General features: G+C 34.5%; 2 protein-coding genes across 3 annotated transcripts; one reads left to right on the top strand and one right to left on the bottom strand.

Moving 5' to 3' along the window:
- The first annotated feature begins 994 nt into the window (after nt 1-994).
- On the top strand, nt 995-9,073 carry LOC115716387 (U-box domain-containing protein 32). 2 transcript variants are annotated; one of them, XM_030645172.2, is made up of 10 exons: nt 995-1,385; nt 2,180-2,301; nt 2,511-2,632; nt 2,884-2,988; nt 3,606-3,730; nt 3,827-3,957; nt 6,542-6,691; nt 7,149-7,676; nt 7,858-8,604; nt 8,708-9,073. In XM_030645172.2, the coding sequence occupies exons 1-10, from the start codon at nt 1,202-1,204 to the stop codon at nt 8,888-8,890; spliced, it is 2,397 nt and encodes a 798-aa protein (XP_030501032.2). In that variant the 5' UTR covers nt 995-1,201; the 3' UTR covers nt 8,891-9,073. The 2 variants fall into 2 exon arrangements, with proteins under 2 accessions (XP_030501032.2, XP_030501033.2); XM_030645173.2 differs by having other exon boundaries at nt 1,023-1,385; nt 2,183-2,301.
- Nucleotides 9,074-9,244: 171 nt separating this feature from the next.
- Nucleotides 9,245-14,829, bottom strand: LOC133038150 (uncharacterized). Its single transcript, XM_061116207.1, has 4 exons — nt 14,143-14,829; nt 13,465-14,038; nt 10,277-13,353; nt 9,245-10,189 (listed from the first exon to the last, which is right to left on the bottom strand). The coding sequence occupies exons 1-4, from the start codon at nt 14,827-14,829 to the stop codon at nt 9,245-9,247; spliced, it is 5,283 nt and encodes a 1,760-aa protein (XP_060972190.1).
- Nucleotides 14,830-21,243: the final 6,414 nt, after the last annotated feature.

Raw genomic sequence — 21,243 nt, 5'->3', positions numbered from 1 at the left:
GACTTCTTCAAAAAAAAATTCAAATAATAATTTTGTGATTTTTTATTATTTTGAGGAATACAACTATATTAAATTATATTGGATCACTAATAAATTTTACTATAATATTAGTAAATTATATATTCACTTCTAGGAATATTCAAACTGAATTAAGTAGTAAATGTATATATACATATCTTATATCAATAATAGTTTGAAACTATTGATTTTAAAAAATAATAAAATAAGTATATATTAATTTGCTTCAAGCATTAATAATATATGTAAAATCTATATTCTTTGAAAGACTGTTTTATGTCCATTCATTCTCATTAAGGAAAGAAATTAAAATAATCTAAATATAAAATAAAATTAAAACATATAAGTGTTATATATTTTCACATCATTCAAAATATAATATTTTATTTTATCTTTCTTTTATATTATTTTTTGCACATTTACTTCTAAAAACACTCCAATAGTATAATACATTTTAAAAATTCTATAATTATAATCTCACACATTATTATACATAATATTTTTTCTTTATTAAACTATTATATATATATATTACACCTTTAATTTTTTATTATATAAAAAAACACAACATCAATGCTATTGTGTGGTATCAATACAAATTTTAAGAATAACATTTTTTTTATTTCTAATAGGATAATATCTTTATATTTTGCCACCTAAGCTTTCTACCTCATCAAACATTCTCTCATTCTCTAAAATATTATCATTAGAAGCTAAATCAATGAAATAAAAAAAAATATAATCAAATATTTATAGTAATAATTAATGCATTAATTTAGACACCAAAAATAATATTTTATAACAATTGATTGATTATTTTACTTTCAATTCTTATACCACCTAGACATGACATTGCTATCCTAAGAAATTTCTTAGCTTCTTTCACTAAATTTTTTTTAAAATTTTTTTCTTATGAGACCTTTTACTATGTGTTTTTATATTCTTATTTTTTTTTTTTGAAGGAATCTTTTATTCATTTTATCTTTTTCTATCTTTAATCTTTTATTACTTTACTCTGTTGTTGATCTGTGCTTTCGTATTTCTTTTTAAGGCACAAAATAGAAAGGTGAAAGTGGAAAGACACTGTTCGGTTGGACCTCGAATCGAACTCTACAGTGATCAATCTCCTTTGCCCAACTTCATACATTTCCCTCTGTATATGTATTACCATAATACTCCATAGATGGGAAGCGTTGCAGTGGCTGAAAAAGAGCACCGAGTGTTCGATGTGGAAGAGACTATATTTGTTGCGGTGGGAAAGCGTGTTCAGCAGAGCGAGAGGGCGTTGTTATGGGCGCTCCATAACTTTTCAGGGATGAAGATTTGCTTGCTTCATGTTCACACACCTTCACGTCTGTTTTCAATGAGTGAGTTTTTGAATTGTCTTTAATGAATGCTTGCTTTTCTTTTTTAGGTCCCATTTGCTTCTGTAAATTAATGAGAGAAAATGGCTTTTGGACTTCTTGGTCTGACTTATTATGTTATTTTCGTAATTGGGTTTTGAATTTCGCTTTACAACTATGGTTCATTCAATTTGAAGATGGAGGATGATGATGGTGATAAGTTGGGTTTGGATACATTAGTGTTTATTCAATTGGTTATGTTTGGTTGCAAATATTGGAGGAAAAGATGAATTGGGAATCACTAGTCTGATGCCAATTGTCTATTATGGTGGATAGAGATCTGTATTCTGTTTGGTTGATCAATTTGAAAAGTGGGAGTATTAGGAAAGTGTCTCATATGTTTATGTTTTTCTTTTCTTTTTTCTTAAAACAATGGTAAGCAGCCATATTTTGATTGAGGCTTTTTAGAGTGCTCTTGAAACAAATTATGAAAAATTTGCTCACTCCTGCTTGTATTTCTATGAATATGGTATGAACACATTGACGTTTATGATTAAAAAAGATCAAAATGATTGTAAAATGACAGGGTTGCTTAATCAAAAATATATTTATTGCTTTATGGGAATTTCTGTTTTTTATGATTAGTTTATGTTGTGTACATTTTATTCTATATGTTGCACAATTATCAGAACCACAAGCTGTTGTAGCTTTTTTTTACCACTATCCATTTTATTAGAATTGCAACATAGGCATACATATATGTAGACCATTTTCATTTGTTAGTATTTTAGTAAATACGATTAGTCTATGATTTGCAGTAGAAGGAAGTACTCCTGCCAACAAACTGAAGCAGTATATGGTTAAAGCATATCAGCATCTTGAAAAGAAAAATTTAAGAGAACTTCTAGACAACTACCTACTTATGCTTTCACGAAGAGGGGTATGTATCACTTTTCTAACCCTTCGTATATTTGATACTGTGAGTTGTCGTGCTAACAATTGATTGTGATCTTTTAGTTTTGAATGTAAATTTTCTTCCTTCAGTTGAGTCAATTTTGGATTGTGAATGAACTAGTATAAGGTTATTATGAATGTTGCAGAGAATTATATTATGATATGATTGATGTATGATAAACTTTTGTTCTCCAGGCGCAGGCATATGAAGTATGGATTGAGGCGGATAATGTTGAGAAAGGGATTGTAGAAATCATTGCTCAGCATGATGTTAGATGGCTTATCATGGGAGCTGCTGCCGATGAATATTATAATGAGTATGAATACACGTGTAATTCACTGGCACATTTATGCAAGAATATCTCTGACTGGCTTCTTTGATTTAAGTTTACTCGTTTTGAGTTAATTGCTTATGTGAACTTGATTTTCCTAAAATTCTGTTTTTTTTTTCTTAAAACCAATATTCTGGTTTTGATTTAGCTCTTTTTCCAAGTTCTTTGATGAGGGAAATCTAAAGGAATAAACACATGCTTTCATTATAACTGATTGGTTCTTTCTGAATTTGAAGGACACTGGCAGACCTAAAGTCCGAGAAAGCATTTTTTGTAAGCCAGCAAGCATCAAGGTCTTGTCATATATGGTTTATTTGCAAGGGTCACCTCATATATACCAGGTAATTCTTGGAATGAATTAGCCGATCTCTGTTATAATGGTTTCCCTGATAACTACAGATTTGAATCTTGATAACAAGTTGGTCATTACTGAAATGTAATGTTTTAGAATTGATAAATCAAGATTTTTTTAAAATACTGCACTTGAAGATGCTTACACCCCCCTTGAAGAACGGTTTTAGCTATCATTTGTTAAGAAAAGGTGATTGGAAGACATTCGTATTATCAGTGGTCAAGAACATGACTAACCTCATCTTGTTTTGTTCACATAGAATATCTGCAAGTTAAACTTTTTAACTAAAAAATATTATTTCTTGGAAAATTGGAAAAAATGAAATTTTCAATTCTTTTGGCTGTTATGTTCTCTTCTGGGTACATTCACAGCCAAGGTTGCATCTCCATGGCTATTCAGTATCTAGAAAACATCAACTCTAGACTCTATTGTCTGCCTGTCTGGCATGAAAATCCTGAAGTTTCTTTTAACATCTGATTTATTACTTGTGTCTGTATCATGTCATAATTCACTTGTGTGTGTGCATGTTTGTACTATAACTCTTCTAGTTACTGTTTCTAGAGTTAAATTTCTTGTTATTACTGACATCAAGAGAACTTAAAACAGGAGCCACAGTCAAGAAACATCTGAAAGAGAAGCTGTTTTTCCATTGCCTCTAATGCATTCTCCTTCTGAAATCAGTCAATCCCAGGAAATAAAATCGGAGTACCCTCATAAGCTGAGCAATCTAGGTAGGCGCACTCTACTAATTACTCAGCCTGATTGTTTTATCTTTAGTGAGAATGTATCTGAGCTTGGATAAGTAACTTTGTTACAGTGGTGTGCAGATTTTTGGGATGATACCAATGAGTTGGATGAAATATCAAATAATTTGTTTAAGCATTGTTCAGTAGATTCAAGTTTGTCCTCCGACAAAGAGTTTGATAATTCAAAGTTAAACCCGTTGTTGGCAGATGAGGTTAGAGATGTTTACCTTGACCTATCAATTCTCCTATTTACTGTTACAGAACTAAACTTGTATGTTGCAAACTTACTGCATCATGATAGTCATTCTCTTCGTAAACTCTTGTTAAAAAAAGTGAAAATAAGGATTCTGGAAATTGTAATTTGTCACTTGTGGGTTTTATGTGAAATTGATCTGATATTGACAAGAGAATGAAAAAATTTCTCACCTCGAAGAAATCATGAAAGCAATTTGTTTGTTTAGTAATGTTATTAACTTTGTTTTTTATTTTAATCAACTTATTGGAGCACACTTTTGGGAGAGTGTAAATGTTAGGACCTAGGATTAGTGTGGTGTTCTAACATATATTAAATAAAAGGGTAATTGGGTCATTGTATTAAGAAGGGTGTTGAGTGAGATTACAATAGTATATATAGAATACTTAGGAGGATTGGGGGGTTATGCAATGTTTTGAGTAAATACTCTAATTGCACCAAAGGAGCCTAAGGGCTCCTATATTTTGTAATTGAATTTCTCAATACATTTAATATACAATTCCTACTGTTTTGCTACTGTTTGGCTACTGTTTTATTGAGTTCTTGATCCGAAGATCTCGGGGCTTATCAATTGGTATCAGAGCGGAAGTTCTTGGTGATCGCTGGTGACTACAACAATGGAATCAAGAGTGAATGGATGGAAGTCGATGGAGGCGGAAAACGTGAGAAACAGAATCGGTGATAAACTCGAATCTGTGGTGATCGGTCCAGGGCGGTTCAACAGAAGAAACATGAATGTCGCAGGAATTCGATCTGAGTTTCGAGCCTCGAAAACTGAATTGCCGCTGTTCGACATCGGAGATGACCCCGATGAATGGGCGTACACGGCTGAATGGCACTTCAGTTTGCAGCAGTTGACACCAGCAGAAAAATTAGATGCTGCAGTTCATAGTCTCGGAGGAGAAGCGCTGAGTTGGTTCTGCTGGGAAAATCGTAGACATCCTTTTCAAACGTGGAATGAATTGAAATGCCTACTGCTTCGCAGATTCCGTTCCCAATTCACGTACGAAGGTTCAGTTTACCATCGAAGGTTCAAGGGTGAAGAAATGGACATGGCAATAAGAGAACACCAACGAGCGTTCGCTAGACTTGATAGCTTCAGGGAAACTATCACCGCTGCACCACTATTTCATGAAGAAACGGAGAAAAAACAGCAGCTGAAGATATCGCCTGAGAAGAAGGCTGTGTTGAAGACGGTGCCGGATCGGGAAGTTGTTCCATGGAATTCGCTCGCACCTCGGCAACGAACGACATCCGAGAAGATCTACAAGGCAGAGGTTCAAGGGGGTGCATCGACGGAGATCGCGTCCCTGGTGCCATCGCCGGAGAAGAAGGCTTTGTGGGAGGTGGTGCCGGACGAGGAAGAGAAGACGAAGATGCCGTTAGTGCGAGCGGCAGAGGAAGACGAACTGCTGGGGGCGGCGTTGGAATGGATTTCATCGCCGATCCCAAGACCGTTCACGTCGTGGGCAGTGACGGAGCCGAATCCACCACGGAAATCATCGCCGGAGTCGGAGAAGACGGAGGCGTGGACACTGGAAGCTTCGCCGGAGATTCAGAGCTTGAAGGCGAAGTCCCGAGGAGCAGTCGCACAAGAGGGACGGCTGGCAAAGAGGCTGATGGTGGGGAGGAGCTTTTTTGAACTCAAACACCAAGTAAGGCCCAAGCCCAACTCCTTAAAATGTACTTCAGCTTTGGCCCACAAGAGCAAAATTAACCCAATGGGTCAATTTGATTTACTTACTCCATCTTGGGCCCAGTCATTCCAAAGTTTATATGGCTTTGACCAAGTTGTGGTCATGGCCCAATTAAACAAAAAAATGGGCCATTTTATTTTTAAAGGGGTGCAACTTTGGATGTCCTACCCAAAAGGTTACATTCTCAATCATGAGACAAGAGATGGGAAAGAACACTTGAAAGTGACTTTTTTGCTCATAAATGGTGAAGGTTGTCATGTTATTGGAGGCAAAAATAAAATACCTTTGGTGGATGAGAAGTTTAACCTTGGTGCTTTACTAGTGCCATTCAAGTATTGGGTTTTTGATAGAGGGCGCCAAACACGACTCCAACCAACCAAGGGTGCATCAAGGACACGTCAAAATACCACATTACTAACTTGGTTCTTTGACAGAGGTCGCATACAACATAGGGCTCTAGATTTGAGTGAATTCATCAATCACCTTGAGGACAAGGTGAAACTCGGGCGGCCGGTAATGTTAGGACCTAGGATTAGTGTGGTGTTCTAACATATATTAAATAAAAGGGTAATTGGGTCATTGTATTAAGAAGGGTGTTGAGTGAGATTACAATAGTATATATAGAATACTTAGGAGGATTGGGGGGTTATGCAATGTTTTGAGTAAATACTCTAATTGCACCAAAGGAGCCTAAGGGCTCCTATCTTTTGTAATTGAATTTCTCAATACATTTAATATACAATTCCTACTGTTTTGCTACTGTTTGGCTACTGTTTTATTGAGTTCTTGATCCGAAGATCTCGGGGCTTATCAGTAAACTCTTTGATTCTTCTATGAATTTTGCAGGAGCTGAATGTGGAAGAACAAGAAGGTAAAGAAAGCTGTTTTAGTCACGAACAAGCCATTACGGGTACTGAAGAACAGAAGTGGAATGATTTTGAAGAAGCTGTAAAGCGATGGAAAGATGACGAAGATATTGTGGAGGCTAAATGCAAGGCAAACCTTCTCCTTAGTCACTCTTTCTTTTCTTTCTTTGAATTGGTGTCTTTCTTGTGACATGTCATATTTCTAACTTATGTTTGAGATTAGAGCAAAAAGCATTATTCCGAAAAAAAATGAAGAGATGTGTTCTGCATCCCAATCCATATCACCTTGCATAAAGTAATCATTTTACATATGTTCACCTGAACACATAGCATGTAATTTGTAGTGTTCATTAGTTGCCGGGCTTCTTTCCAATCATACAAATTTGCAGATCCTTAGTTCAAGGTCATTTTATATAATCTATATTACAGGTATTTTCTTGTTGTTCCTGTTATTAAGGTTAGGTATAACTTTCTAGAATCACTCTATCCTCACATCACACAAAGCATTCATCTTCCATGGCTTTGTTTAGCTGCCTCGTAAATGGATTTCATCTCCCTTAATACGTTGGTTATCTACTGTCTTATAGGCGAAGGCATTTCAAAAGTTATATATAAAGGAGATTAGCCAAATAAAAGAGAGTGAAGAAACACTAGCAAGAGTAAAACAAGAACTGGAAAGGATGAAAGATGAGCGTGATGAGTTCATCAAAGAACTTCAGATGGTTCAGAAGGAGAATCTAGTGCTAGAGAGCGAATTAGCAAAGTCAGAAGATGATATTAAGGAATTGGAAGAGAAGATTCTCTCAGCTGTTGAACTTTTGATAAGTTTTAGAGACAAGCGGGATAGATTACGAGTAGAACATGGGAGTGCTGTAAGAGAAGTCGCATGGCTAAGAAGATTGATGAAAGGGGAAACTTCAAGCTTTTGCAAGCCACAACTCCCAATTTTCTCTTTTCTTGAGATTAATGAGGCAACTAATAATTTTGATCCGTCCTGGAAAATTTCTGAAGGAAGTTATGGAACTGTCTACAAAGGGATTCTTCGCCAAATGCATGTTGCCATAAAGATGTTGCCCTCCTATGGCTCTAAGAGTCAGTCAGATTTCCAACACGAGGTGAGTTTACTTTAATGACTGCAGTACTGGTATTTTCATCGAAACACCGGTTAAATAAGAGAAACATGCATTATGCATTTACATAAACTAGAAATCTAATTCTATTGATAGCATGTTCAAATAAAGTCAACTGAGAATATACGCTAATTTATACTTTTCCTTGTCAATTGAATCTCATTAGGTGGAGATTATAAGCAGGGTACGACATCCAAACGTGGAAACGTTAATTGGAATGTGTCCAGAATCTAGGTCCATAGTGTATGAGTACTTCAAAAATGGCAGCCTTGAAGACTGCCTCAGCCGGAAAGACAAAACCATTCCCTGGCAAATCCGTACGTGCATTGCTACTGAATTGTGTTCAGCCCTTATCTTTCTTCACTCAAATAAACCTAGCATTATACATGGAAATGTGAAACCTAGTAACATTCTTCTAGATGCCAACTACGTCAGCAAACTAGGGAACTTAGGTGTTGGCTTTCTTATTCAAAAAAATGAAGATCTGACCAACTCAACCAAAGTATCTAATGAACTAGATAATGAGTCTGTATACATGGATCCAGAGTACCTTGAGAGTGGAGAGCTTAGACCAGAATCAGATGTCTACTCTTTTGGTGTACTTCTTCTACGACTGTTAACTGCTCGGCCACCTGATGGGCTTGTGAAGAATGTTCAATGTGCTGTGGACAATAATAACATCAGTGCAGTGTTGGACATTTCAGCTGGTGATTGGCCACTTGAGCAAGCCAAACAGTTGGCTCAGTTGGCATTGAGGTGTTGCCAGAAGAACTGGCTGGATCGACCAGATCTCGTGTCAGTAGGTTGGGGTGTTCTTGAGCCAATGAGAACTTCATGCCATGTTTCAGGTTCATCCTTAGTTTCTAAAAAACGTCAACGGATTCCCTCCCATTTCACGTGTCCCATCCTTCAGGTAATACAACTACATTATGTCATAATAGTTTATCACTTGGACACTAACCCGAGGCGCCCCAGTTATGGGTGTTTTTGACATGAATTGGTGGTTGAATTTACAGGAAATCATGGAAGATCCACAAATAGCAGCAGATGGTTTTACATATGAAGCAGAGGCAATAAGAGGATGGCTTCATACTGGTCATGATACTTCTCCCATGACAAACCTCAAACTTGACAACTTGAATTTGGTTCCCAACTACGCACTTCAGAATGCAATTCAAGAATGGCAGCTACAACAATGATATTTCTTTTTTCTTTTTTTATATTATTGGAAATAAACTATGAATTTTGGCATCAATTCGACCACCCATTTTAACTAACTGTCACACTATGTAAATTTGTAATTTATGTCCATATTAAAGTTACTTATTTACCACTGGAATGGAAACATTAATCTAAATGGAAATTCTTTTTATGTCCATAAACATTAATATAGCATTAAATTTATTTAGTACCTAAGTAATAGCATTGAAAAGAGTATTTTATTTTATTATTTACTATTAAAAATCTATTCTTGGATAGAGGTTCTACTGTATATAGAAACATTAATTATAAATATATTTTTTTTTTTTTGAATAAAGGAGTTTCATTAAAAATTAACAGGCATCAGCCTTAACAATGTCACACAAAGAAAGCGGAGCATTTAGCTCATTAAAAATACAACCTGACAATAAATAAGACCCCCTAGCAACACAATGGGCAGCCCTATTTGCAGATCGATTAACATAAGAAATAAGGACATTATTCAAACTAGCAACAATAGTACGACAGTCCTCAACCAACAAACCAAACTGGGATGGCATATGCACTGAGCTATTAATTGCTTGAACAACAACTAAAGCGTCAGACTCAACAACCACCCTATCACAGCCCTTGCGCTTTATCCAACTAAGCGCCTCCTTGATGCCAATGACCTCAGCTATATCTGCAGAAACACAACCCCAACGACTCTCAGAAATAGCTTCAATAAGCTTACCATGGTGATCACGAGCAACACAACCAAAACCAAACTTTTGGTGAGCTTCAAAAGTCGCACCATCGACATTCACCTTGACCGTATACTCATCAGGTTTACGCCAACAATTACTTTTTGAGATATCCCCCATAGCAAATAAAGCATTAGGTGATTCAAATTTAGTAATTTTCCATTGGCCAAGGACATGTTTTGCCGACTTCACTACTTCCAAAGCAGACCGAGACTTATGGTTCCATTGCACTTCGTTGCGAGCATGCCAAATACTCCAACACACCATTGCAGCCTCTACACTAACCTCCTCACGACCATCAGCTAGCAGCTCAAAAAACCAGCTACTAAACTCGGCACTAGAACCCGGAGCCAACTGGTTCACCGCCGAAAGAGCCCAACAAGATTGAGAGAATGGGCAATCCAACAACACATGTACAATAGTCTCCAAATGTATATTGCAAAAAGGACACAAGAGATCTACATTTACATGTTTAGAGTGAAGTTGTACCTTAGTTGGGAGGCAACCAGAGCAAGCACGCCAAAGAAAGTGATGAACTTTGGGAGGAACGGGCAGCTGCCATAGATGCTTCCAACAATTCTCATCTTGCAAAAATAACCAATTCCCACTTGAAGATTAAAGGAACTTGTAAGCACTTTTAACTGAATAGAAGCCCGAGGACTCCATGCTCCAAAACCACCCATCTATAGTCCGAGAAGTAGATAATTGGATGCTTTGAATCAACTGAATATCTCTCTCCTCAAACATATCATTAAGAAGATCAATATCCCAAGTTCTTTCCCCAACAACCATCAGACTCGAAACATTTTGATCAACTAAACCAGGATTACTTGTCAAGACATATGGATTAGAATCATTTGGAAGCCAAGGATCAAGTAAGATACTAACCGAAGAACCACTTGCAATAGCCCTTCTTGCACCGGCCCTTACAAGCTCTTGAGCGGCCCAAATACTTCTCCAAATAAAGCTTGGATTAGAACCCAATTCAGCATTAAGAAACGAACCTTGTGGGTAATATCGAGCCTTATAAATTCTCGCCACGAGAGTGTCCTCCATAGTAAGCAGGCGCCAACCTTGCTTTCCCAAAAAAGAGAGATTGTAGTCCCGAAGATCACGAAAACCAAGACCACCATAGTGTTTATGTTGAGAAAGCTTCTTCCAACTAGCCCAACTCACGCCTCTACTAGTTGAATTAGATTGGGATCTCCACCAAAACTTCGCCATCATCCCCTCAAGGCTTGTGCAAATTTCTTGAGTTAGGAGAAAAACACTCATTGCATAATTAGGAAGCGCTTGAGCCACAGACTTTATCAACACTTCTTTACCAGCTTTAGACAAGAACTTAGTCTCCCAACCAAAAATCTTCTTTTTCATTTTTTCCTTCAAGAAGCCAAGAATAGCATTTTTGTTTCTCCCCATAATACAAGGAAGACCCAAATAGAAGCTATCATCAGAGGCGGCATTTAAACGCATCAAACCACACAAGTGATCACGCACAGGCGAGGTAACATTCTTGCTAAAGAAAACAGAGGATTTAGCAAAATTTACCTGTTGACCTGAAGCAAGCTCATAGCTGTGTAAAAGCCGCAACACACTTTGAGCTTCATTATCATTGGCCTTGCAAAAAACATAGCTGTCATCTGCAAAAAGCATGTGAGAAACCATAGGTGCACCCCGAGCAACACGACAACCAGTTAACCAATGATGCCTCTCATAGTGCTTCAACAACAAAGAAAGACCCTCGGCACAGATCAAAAACAAGTAAGGAGACAATGGATCACCTTGACGCAACCCTCTTGACGTAGTAATCGGCCCCATAGAATGACCACCATGAGTAACATCATACGAAACCGTAGTCACACAAAACATGATCAACTGAACCCAATGTTGAGCAAAACCCATACGAAGCAACATGTTCTCAATAAAACTCCACTCAACTCGATCGTATGCCTTACTCATATCAAGTTTAATAGCCATGAATCCCTCCTTCCCTACTCTCTTCCTCTTCAAATAGTGCATAATCTCAAAAGCAACCATAATATTATCAGAAATCAAGCGACCCGGAAGAAAAGCACTTTGATGACTTGAGATCACCACAGGCAAAACTTCCTTAAATCGGTTGGCTAACACTTTCGAAATAATTTTATAAAGCACATTACAAAGAGATATAGGGCGCAAATCAGTCATAGACTCCGGATGTTTTTTCTTAGGAATAAGCACAATATTAGTATGATTTAACTCTCTTGGAAAAGAACCAACAACAAAGAAATTCTTAACAAGAGTGATAATATCATTACTTACAGTGCTCCAACATTTTTGGTAAAAACCCGGCGTCATGCCATCAGGACCCGGAGATTTATCTGGATGCATTTGAAAGAGAGCTCGACGAATCTCCTCATCAGAAATCGGTTCTAACAACCGGTTGTTATGGTCATTAGTAACCGCCGAAGGTACACACTGAAGCACCTCGTGGCCCGAGACAGCTGAGGCAGTAAACAACGTGGAGAAGTAGTCCACCATGACCGAAGGGAGACGCCCTTTCCAATCCACCCAAACACCATCTGAGTCTTTAAGCTTTTGAATGGAGTTTCGACGTCTTCTAGAAGTAGCTGAGGCATGGAAATACTTAGAATTACTATCCCCTTCACGCAACCAAAGTTGCTTGCTTCGCTGCTTCCAAAAAATCTCACGTTGCAACAACACACTATTCAAGTTGGCTGAAGCATTCTTGTAGTTCTCAACCGACACCCCATCACGGCCCTGCTTCCACTTTTGAACCTCAAGCTTACAATCTTTTATTCTCTTAGGAAAATTCCCCGAATAATCTTTTCCCCAATGCCATAAAACATCACCACAACACTTGATCTTCTCCATAACACCCCTCGGCTCACCATTATCCCAACAACTTTTAACAATCTCATAAAACAAAGGTTCTTTCAACCATGAATTTTCAAATCGAAAAACATGTCTCTTAGCAACCACCACTTCATTAATCAAAACTAAGTGTAAAGGAGTGTGATCCGAAGTAGACACCTCTAAATTAAAGAGCTTAGCCAAAGGGAAAAAATCTAACCATGATTGAGTCACCATCGCCCGATCAATGCGCACCTCCACCCAATCCGGAGTACCTCTACTTCGCTCCCAAGTGTATGGATAACCATAAAGCTCAAGATCATGTAAACCACAATCCATCAATGTATCATTGAACCCATCAACTAACCACCGTGGATAAGGATGACCACCTTTTTTGTCCACTTGAGAAGTAACATTATTAAGGTCGCCTATGATACACCAAGGCAAACTTGACTTGTTTTTTAGCTCCCTTATAAGGTCCCAAGTTCTTTTTCGTAATGATCTATTCGGCTCACCATATATTCCCGTCAACCGCCAATGCCCTTGGTCACTACCACAAACAACTACATCAATATAGGACAACCCATACTCTAGCACCTGAACATCCTCCTCTTCTCTCCACAACAACGCAACACCCCCACTTCTCCCTTGACAGTCCACCGCCAAGGCTCCTTCAAAACCAATCGCCACACGAATTCTTTCAACAATATCTTTTTTAGCAAGAGTTTCACACAAAAACAAGTAACTGGGCTTCTTTTGGACCACAAGATCCTTCAAGAATTGTTGAGCCCACGGGTTCCCAAGCCCATGGCAATTCCAGGAAATAATACTCATGATGATGGGTGGGCCTGTACACCATGGCCCACCTGTGAATCGTTTTTTGACCCATTAACACCAACATCCCCATCAATAGCTTTAGTCGACCCCCCCCTCCACGTGAGCTTCAAGGCCCACACGCCCAGTACGCCTCCTCTTACTTTCCATTAACACAACCAAATCTTCCTCAATATTTGCATCATCATCACTTTCCATAAATTCAGAATTTCCATCTATAGCCGATTGCATAATCTCCCTCCCACTTTCCTTAATTATTTCTTTCTTTTTACTCTTCCCTAAAGTCATGGGATCATGATCACCAATATGGTCAACACAATCAACATCCATGATCTTTGGGATAGCCTTAACTCCATGAAGATCTTCAGTCACACGCCCCCCACCACCACGGCCAGCCGCCGCACCACCCTCCTCGGCCCCACTCCGAAGCCACTTAGCACCAACGAGGTAGTTTTTCTTCTTCAGATCCGCCCGTAGCGCCGCACCATACGGTTTGACCAATTGATCCATAGGTTGATCAAAGCGTTTAGGACAAAATCTATCCGCATGCCCAATGATTCCACAAACAAAGCAAAAGGTAGGAAGATGTTCATATTTAAAATTCGCCCAAATCCAATTCCCATTCTCCTTGCAAAGCTTCATCCTCCTCTTTAATGGTTTTTCGATATCCACCGTAGTACGAACACGCAAGTATTCTCTCCAAATACCATTAAAATTCTTAGGATCCAAGGCAATAATGCCATGAGCAATTGTAGTATCATAATTCAAAGATAGCCAGGAGGTTCATCGCTCAAATCGTGAGGTAAAGTTATGTTCTTTACTGAACTCCATTGTCCAGTTTCGGAAGAAAAGGTTAATCGACCAAAATCAGATAAGTAAGATTCATCATAAACTTTCCTCCATACTAACATGATTCTGTACCTGAATAATTTATCATCCTTGTTTTCGCAAATCAACCCACCGTGTCCGCTATAATCGAATACTTCAGTTAAGTCGATAGGAGTCTTGGGAATCACAATCCATTGTTTGGTGAAGGGATTGCAGATCATGAAATCCTTTCCCCTTTCGCGTGAAAGCAGAAGCAAGTCGTTGGTAACCGAAAGCAAACGAAACTCCGGCCAAGGCAAGAAATTGAGGTAATAATCATCCTGAGAATGTATGATGTTGGTGTTGTTTGTGTTCTTCTGATGTAGAGTCTGTGATTCTTTTGAGAAATATTGGTAGGGAAAGGGTTTTGTTAGTTTGTCAAAGTGGCCATGTCTAAATAAAAGGGTAAATGGTTTTGATTGTTGAAGATTGTTTGATAATCGTTTCTGTTTTTGGTGGCGAAAGTGGTCTGAATTGATGACAGAAAACCAGGCCTTGCAAACGGCGGTACATCGGAGTAAAGATTGGCAATCATGGATTCGGATGAATATTTGAGAGAGTATATCATCTGAAATAAGCATCATCGCCGCCATAGCCTCCTCCTTCTCCTTCTGTTCTGCTCTTCTCTTCTTTATACCCATATTTTTTAATACTTCTCTTACACTATGTTTGGTAGGAGGGAGAAGTGGAGGGATGGAGAGGAGATGAGAGGAGGGAGATAACAAATCCCTTTGTTTGGCAAGAGGGACTGAAGGGGAAAAAGGAGAGGTGAGAGGATAGCAAATCCACTTAAATCTCTAATTTGTAATCTCTCTAATAGGGGTGGGCATCCGATCCAATCCAACCTTGATCCAATCCAATTAGTAAAGAAAAATTCGTAAAAAATTAAGTATCACTTTTTATTTAAGTTTAATACTTTATAAATATACTATTCTTACAAGTGTATTGTTGCTAAAAGTTTTAAATAATTAAAACAACATTTTTAAGTAATAAAATAGAACAAAACATCATAAAAATAAATACACTAAACAATCAAGTGTTACAAATTCAACCTACAAAAAAAATCTAATAAATATTTATTATATCTTTTTATATTTTTTATTATATAAATAATTTTTTAATATATATAAATGTAATTGGATTGGATGAGTTTTTAATTGAATTTTGAGATTGACATCCAATAACGATCCAATCCAATTAGAATCCAAATTTTAGCATCCAATCCAATTGTAATTGAATTGGATCGGTTCGGTTCAATTGGATTGGATGATGCGCACCCCTACCCTCTAATAATCGAAGGATTGGAACTCTCCTTCTTCAATTATTGTAAATTACATAAATAACCTCAATAAATATTATTAAAAAATAATTATAAGGATAAAATAGTAATTTTATAATTTGATAATTATCTATCCTTCAATCCCTCCATCCTTCCTACCAAAGGATATAAAAGGATTATTACTCTCCTCTCCCTCTCTTATATTCTCCATCCTTCATTAACTCTCCATCCATCCATTTCTGTCTCTTTTCTACTAAACATAGCCATTGTTCAAAAAAACTGAGTATTTCCCTTATTTCACTTATATATATATAATATATCTATTCTATATAAAGTATACTTATATAACTGAAATTCTTGGTTTTTGAGAATTTTATGGGTGACTTTTAATTTTTATTTAATAAAATAATAAAATATTATTTATCTATAATAAAATAATAATAAATATCCTAAATTAAATATTTGAATTTCAACTGATATTAACAATCACCTCAATTAAACATCCTAAAACAATTGAATCACCTCTGCCCTCAATTAAATATTCTAAAACAATCGAGAAAGAAAAGCAGAGCCTTTTAGGCACAAACCCACAAAAAGTTACGTGCAAGCGTATTGAATAATGGAAGCTGGCGTAGGGAGTGTAATAGTCCTATACTGACAAGAAGTAGAAGCCATGGAAAATTCTTGTCCCGAGAACGAGAACAAGAACGAGAAGAAACAATAAGTCGAAAATCTCTCCCAACTTCTTATAGTAATATTGGATATCAACGACCTGTTCCCTACACAAGGGCAAGTTTGGGAAAGGTTTGCAATATTATAACGATCAATTCTTATAAGATCAACATGCATATATATAGATATATATATATATGAATTGAAATTAATAATATATATATGTATATACAAATGACAGAGAGAGTAAAGAATCTGGTGCTATATGTAAAGGCAATGGAAATCAGCCAATTACTCAGGCATTCTCATTCGTTGCTCCGCTGATCACAAATTAAATCTACACACAGAAAGAGACAGAGTAATATATATATATATATATATATATTTATTCATGCATATTAATTATATATGAAGAATAATTAAACAATAATTAATATGCACCAAAATATTTACTTCAATAGTGACAAGAAATCAATGTTATACGATGCTTATAGTGAAGGTGATCAAGCTCGAATGATGTTGACTTTCAACCAATGTTACAAGAAATATAATATGCAGCTTTAATTTTAGGGTGAGATGTAGCAAAGATTAAAATGTAATTTGTATTGTACTAATGCTTAATGCATCTGGTTTGTAAGTTGTAACTGTATTTTTGCTCTAATTGTCTATTAACATCACTTTTATTTTTCTATGGAGAAGAGAAAAAGGATTAACCAAGTTCAGTTATTCGGTCTCATATTGTACTATACACATCGATTTAAAGCCTAACTAATTAATTAGTATTAGCTGTGCACTTTGTATTTGGTGAACTAATTACAAGTATTCAATGAACATTTAGCAGGGCATATTAAAATGATACGAGCTCCTATTTTATTTTTTATCTTTTATTTATTTATTATTTTTTTTTTTGTTATTTAGCTTTTATTTTATTTTTTATCTTTTTTTTATTTATTATTTAGTTCGCCATAAAGAATTTAAAAATTAAATATCTATGTATTCCTTTTCCTATTATAATTTGGACATTCTTATTCTAATTTATATCATAGCTAGCTGAGAATAATAATATATGTCATCAACCCAAAACCTACTTATATTTCATCTCTTCTCTGTCTTTTTTCATTCCAATATATATAACAGAATCATATACCCTCTAATTTTTTTTGTTGGCCGTTACACCGCTTCTTTTCTTCTCCAGATTTTTCTCTCTGCTTATTCTCCCAAGTAATGTTAATATTCATCACTTTAATATCATTTTTTTTTATTTTTTTTTTGAATAAAGATAAATATGAAATTTTAATGTTAATATTCATCGCTTCTTCATTTGTTTCTTTTAAGAAGAATATATCTTCATCATGCATCTCTCATATTTCGTTTTCGTTTCTATTGTTTCTATTAAATTTCTAAAACAGTAATAACATTGATTGATTGTAAATTAAAAGAAAATATAAAAAGAAAATAGTTGTAACAATTTATTGTGAATAATGAATATTGTCCAAATATTATATTAAAAAATAATGAATATTGTCAAAACATCAAGTATCAAGTATTAATATTTGCTAGAGAGCTTTGTCTACGAGTGAAGGAAGTTCAGCGAGTACTGGGTGATGCTAGCAAGGATTTTGAACTTGGAAAGAAGTATGTAGCACTTGGGAACTTCAATGCCTAACTTAATCTCACAATTGCTCTTGTATCACACACATGCGAATTTTTAAGCATAGATATTGATGTTTTTAGTAGTTTCCATGTAAAATTCAACTTTATTGAAAAAAGTTTATTGTTCTGTTGCTCTCTAATCTTCGTAAGTTGCAGTTTATTTATTTATTTTTTCTTTTCTTTATTAATTACTTGCTGTACGAACTTTTTGGCATATATATGTGATGTTGTAAAGTGATTTATTATTAATATGATATATGACTTGCTGTATACATATATATATTTTATTAAAGATTATATATATTTATATATAATATGTGTGTAATATGTATATGTTACAGTATAAATTGATAAATGTATATTTTAGTTCAAACAATTAAATTTAAATTTTAGTGTTGGTTTATAACTAATATTTTGAGTAAATTAATTAAAATAATATGTTGCCAAAGTTACCTTCTTTTGTGTAGATTAATTTATTTAAATATTAAGTTGGTTGTGTGTTTGTAATTGATGCATATATTGTCTAACCCAAAGATAAATGAAGGCTAGCTCACAGAGTTTCCATGTTTTGTGGCTACCATCTTTAATCTCATGCACTACTCTTCACTAATATTATAATTAATAAGATATTGATTATATTTTATGACTCTTTTTATTGATTACGTAGTCATTACTATATTTTTTATTTTGTCTATCTACAGATTTATTTGAAAACAGTTGAATAAATGGCTACAATATATACAACAATTAAGGATATCACCCCAACTACAGAAAGTTGGAAGATTGAAATGAGAGAGTTAGAAAAATCTGGAAAGCGGACAAGCAAGAGTTCACCACTCAAATATCAAAAGCTTATGTTAGCAGATAAAAAGGTATACAATTAGTTTATTTACCTTTGAAATTGTAAATACTCTACTAATAAATGCTATATTTACCGAATTCTGACTATAAACACGCTCCAACAGATTATTATTTCATAAATATATTTTTTTCCTTAAAAATGAACACAGGGTAATGATGTTGAAGTAGTAATATTTGGCACTGAAATTGATGCTAGAGAAAACACTTTGAAAGTGTTCCACACTTACTACATCAGCAACGCTTATGTAAAAAAAACAGCCCCACCTTTCGATAAAAAGCGAGACTACAAATATTCTTGGACATTGAACTCAAGAACAGAAATCGAAGAAATCCAAACAGAAGACAACCAGATATCAGCACCAAACTATGATTTCATTCCATTTAGCGACCTGCATACACCTAAAGAATTCAGCAAACCAATAGGTATTTACAATTTGATTTTCATATATATGTATTCCTCATTGACTAACTATTTAATATTTCAATTTATTAGATATTTTGGCTATTACTCTCAAAATGAACCCACCAAAAGAAGTCAACACTCCCTATGGACTACATACAATTCAAGAGATATATTTAATTGATGAAAGGTAAACTATACATTTAATCTACCACTATAAATACACTCTTGTGTTCATTTTTATTGTGATATATTAAATACTATTTAACAAAATTTTTGCTAATCCATTTTTTTATTTCTTTACAAAGTTGTAGCTTCAAACCAGTATGTTTGACGATGTGGGGGCATAAAGTTCACGATGAATGCTTACAAATAGCAGAAGTAATCGAAGAAAGACCCATAATATTGGGATCAAAACTAATTGTTCAAACCAAGAGAGGTTTGCATTAATTAAACTACTGATATTTAAAAGCGAAAATTCAAAAATTCAATTAACACATACATTTTGATTTAGAAATTTCGTCTCTATCGTCACGCGACACGAGTACCTTCAAAATCAATCCTCAACTCCCCGAAGCAGAAGCACTAAAGGAATGGTAATACTCATAAAATTAAATACACATACTATTATAGCTACACATTTTACAAAAAAAATTTAAATTTTTGTATACTATATTTATAATAATACTTACTCTATTTTAAGGGCGGAGAGCAACGAAACAAAAATTAAAAACGCAATAGCAAACTGCTTGACATACAAATCTTCTCCAAAATCTTTTGTTGGATTACACGAAATAGTGACTAACATCCAAATTTCAGAGTTGACGAAAAATCTGCAACTGAATGAGGTAAAAACTACTACAATATTTATTTTATGAAACTTTCGTTTCAATATCTTACTATTATTAACACCATTTGATTTGGATGTAGAAAAAATATTTCTGGATTGAGGCGTCAATAAAAATAACTGACACTCTCCAGAATTTTTATTACATCTCATGTGACGCATGTCATAAAAAAATAGATTTATACAATCGCGATGAAAAAATCATATGTGACAAGCCAACATGCGGCCAAGAAGGATTTCCTACACCACGGTATATTACAAAAAACATATGATGTTATTGAAATTAAGTTAAAATAAAAAAATATACTAACAATCTTATAATGCATTTTACAGTGCTATAGCATATGTTGAACTTGATGACAATATATTGCATTCAGTATTCAATAATAATCTCACTTTCAAATAACATAAAAAAAACCTAGCATAAAATTTAATATACGTGTCTCACACGTAATTTTTTGCTAGTATATATATATATATATATATACTGTCCCTACTTTAATAAAAAAAAAAAAACTAATTTCACACAAAAGATTTTACTAGATTTTTCCAAAGGTATGAAACGAATTAAATTTGATATGTTTCTTTTTTAAATATATTACTATGATCTTTCCCATTTTGATTAAATTTAGGTTTGAGTTTTCCTTTTTTTTTATATAAAAAAAAATAAAGGAAATCAATAATTTGTTTTAGATTTTTTTTTTTTTGACGTGAATAATTTGTTTTAGATTTAATTTAGGACTAAATTAATTTTTTTTAGTCTAATTAAGATTTTTACTTTAATTTTGACATATAATAAATTATATTCTTCAATTTTTTAAGTCGTTAAAAATTCTTTTGAGGATGTTAGATTTAAAAACTTTAGTCTAATTTAATTTAATTTTACAAAAGATATTTTTTTAAAAAAAAAAAAAAGAAGAAGAAAAACTAATTTTACAAAAAAAAAAATTACTAGATTTTTTACGGCCATCCCGTTACAATTTCCAAAGGTATGAAACGAATTAAATTCAAGGGTTTTTTTTTATAAATATGGCTTTTTTGTAAGTGATTTAGAAATATATGGAGAAATAAAGAAATTTTATAAAATCTGGAAAAATGAATAAAAAATTCAAAATATGGAAATAACTAATTAATATATATAATCTCTCTCAACTAATGATTTGGCAAGTAGAGAACCCCTATTTTTTTCATTGTTTTGCTTAAGCCAAGATTTTCTCCTTTGTTTTTTTTTTTTTTAGCAACAATCAAATTCTTTTTTATTGAAAAAATTAGTAATAGTCTAATTTTTTGTTTGACACCCAATAACAAATTTCTAAAGTTTTTTATAACTTTTAATATTCTAC

This window comes from Cannabis sativa, chromosome 5 (assembly GCF_029168945.1).
Source record: "Cannabis sativa cultivar Pink pepper isolate KNU-18-1 chromosome 5, ASM2916894v1, whole genome shotgun sequence".
Classification (NCBI taxonomy): Eukaryota; Viridiplantae; Streptophyta; class Magnoliopsida; order Rosales; family Cannabaceae; genus Cannabis; species Cannabis sativa.
Note: the sequence above shows the minus strand (reverse complement) of the source record. Positions and strands in the feature narration are given on the sequence as shown.

What these genes read in the sequence shown, in the direction of transcription:
- LOC115716387 (XM_030645172.2), top strand. Translation starts at nt 1,202, where the DNA reads ATGGGAAGCGTTGCAGTGGCTGAAAAAGAGCACCGAGTGTTCGATGTG. An exon ending in GCCGATGAATATTATAATGA is followed by an intron (nt 2,633 to 2,883) that starts GTATGAATACAC and finishes CTGAATTTGAAG; the next exon opens with GACACTGGCAGACCTAAAGT. An exon ending in ACCCGTTGTTGGCAGATGAG is followed by an intron (nt 3,958 to 6,541) that starts GTTAGAGATGTT and finishes TGAATTTTGCAG; the next exon opens with GAGCTGAATGTGGAAGAACA.
- LOC133038150 (XM_061116207.1), bottom strand. Translation starts at nt 14,829, where the DNA reads ATGGGTATAAAGAAGAGAAGAGCAGAACAGAAGGAGAAGGAGGAGGCT. An exon ending in TTTGGTTGTGTTAATGGAAA is followed by an intron (nt 13,354 to 13,464) that starts GTAAGAGGAGGC and finishes AACGATTCACAG; the next exon opens with GTGGGCCATGGTGTACAGGC. An exon ending in AGTCCTCGGGCTTCTATTCA is followed by an intron (nt 10,190 to 10,276) that starts GTTAAAAGTGCT and finishes CATCTATGGCAG; the next exon opens with CTGCCCGTTCCTCCCAAAGT.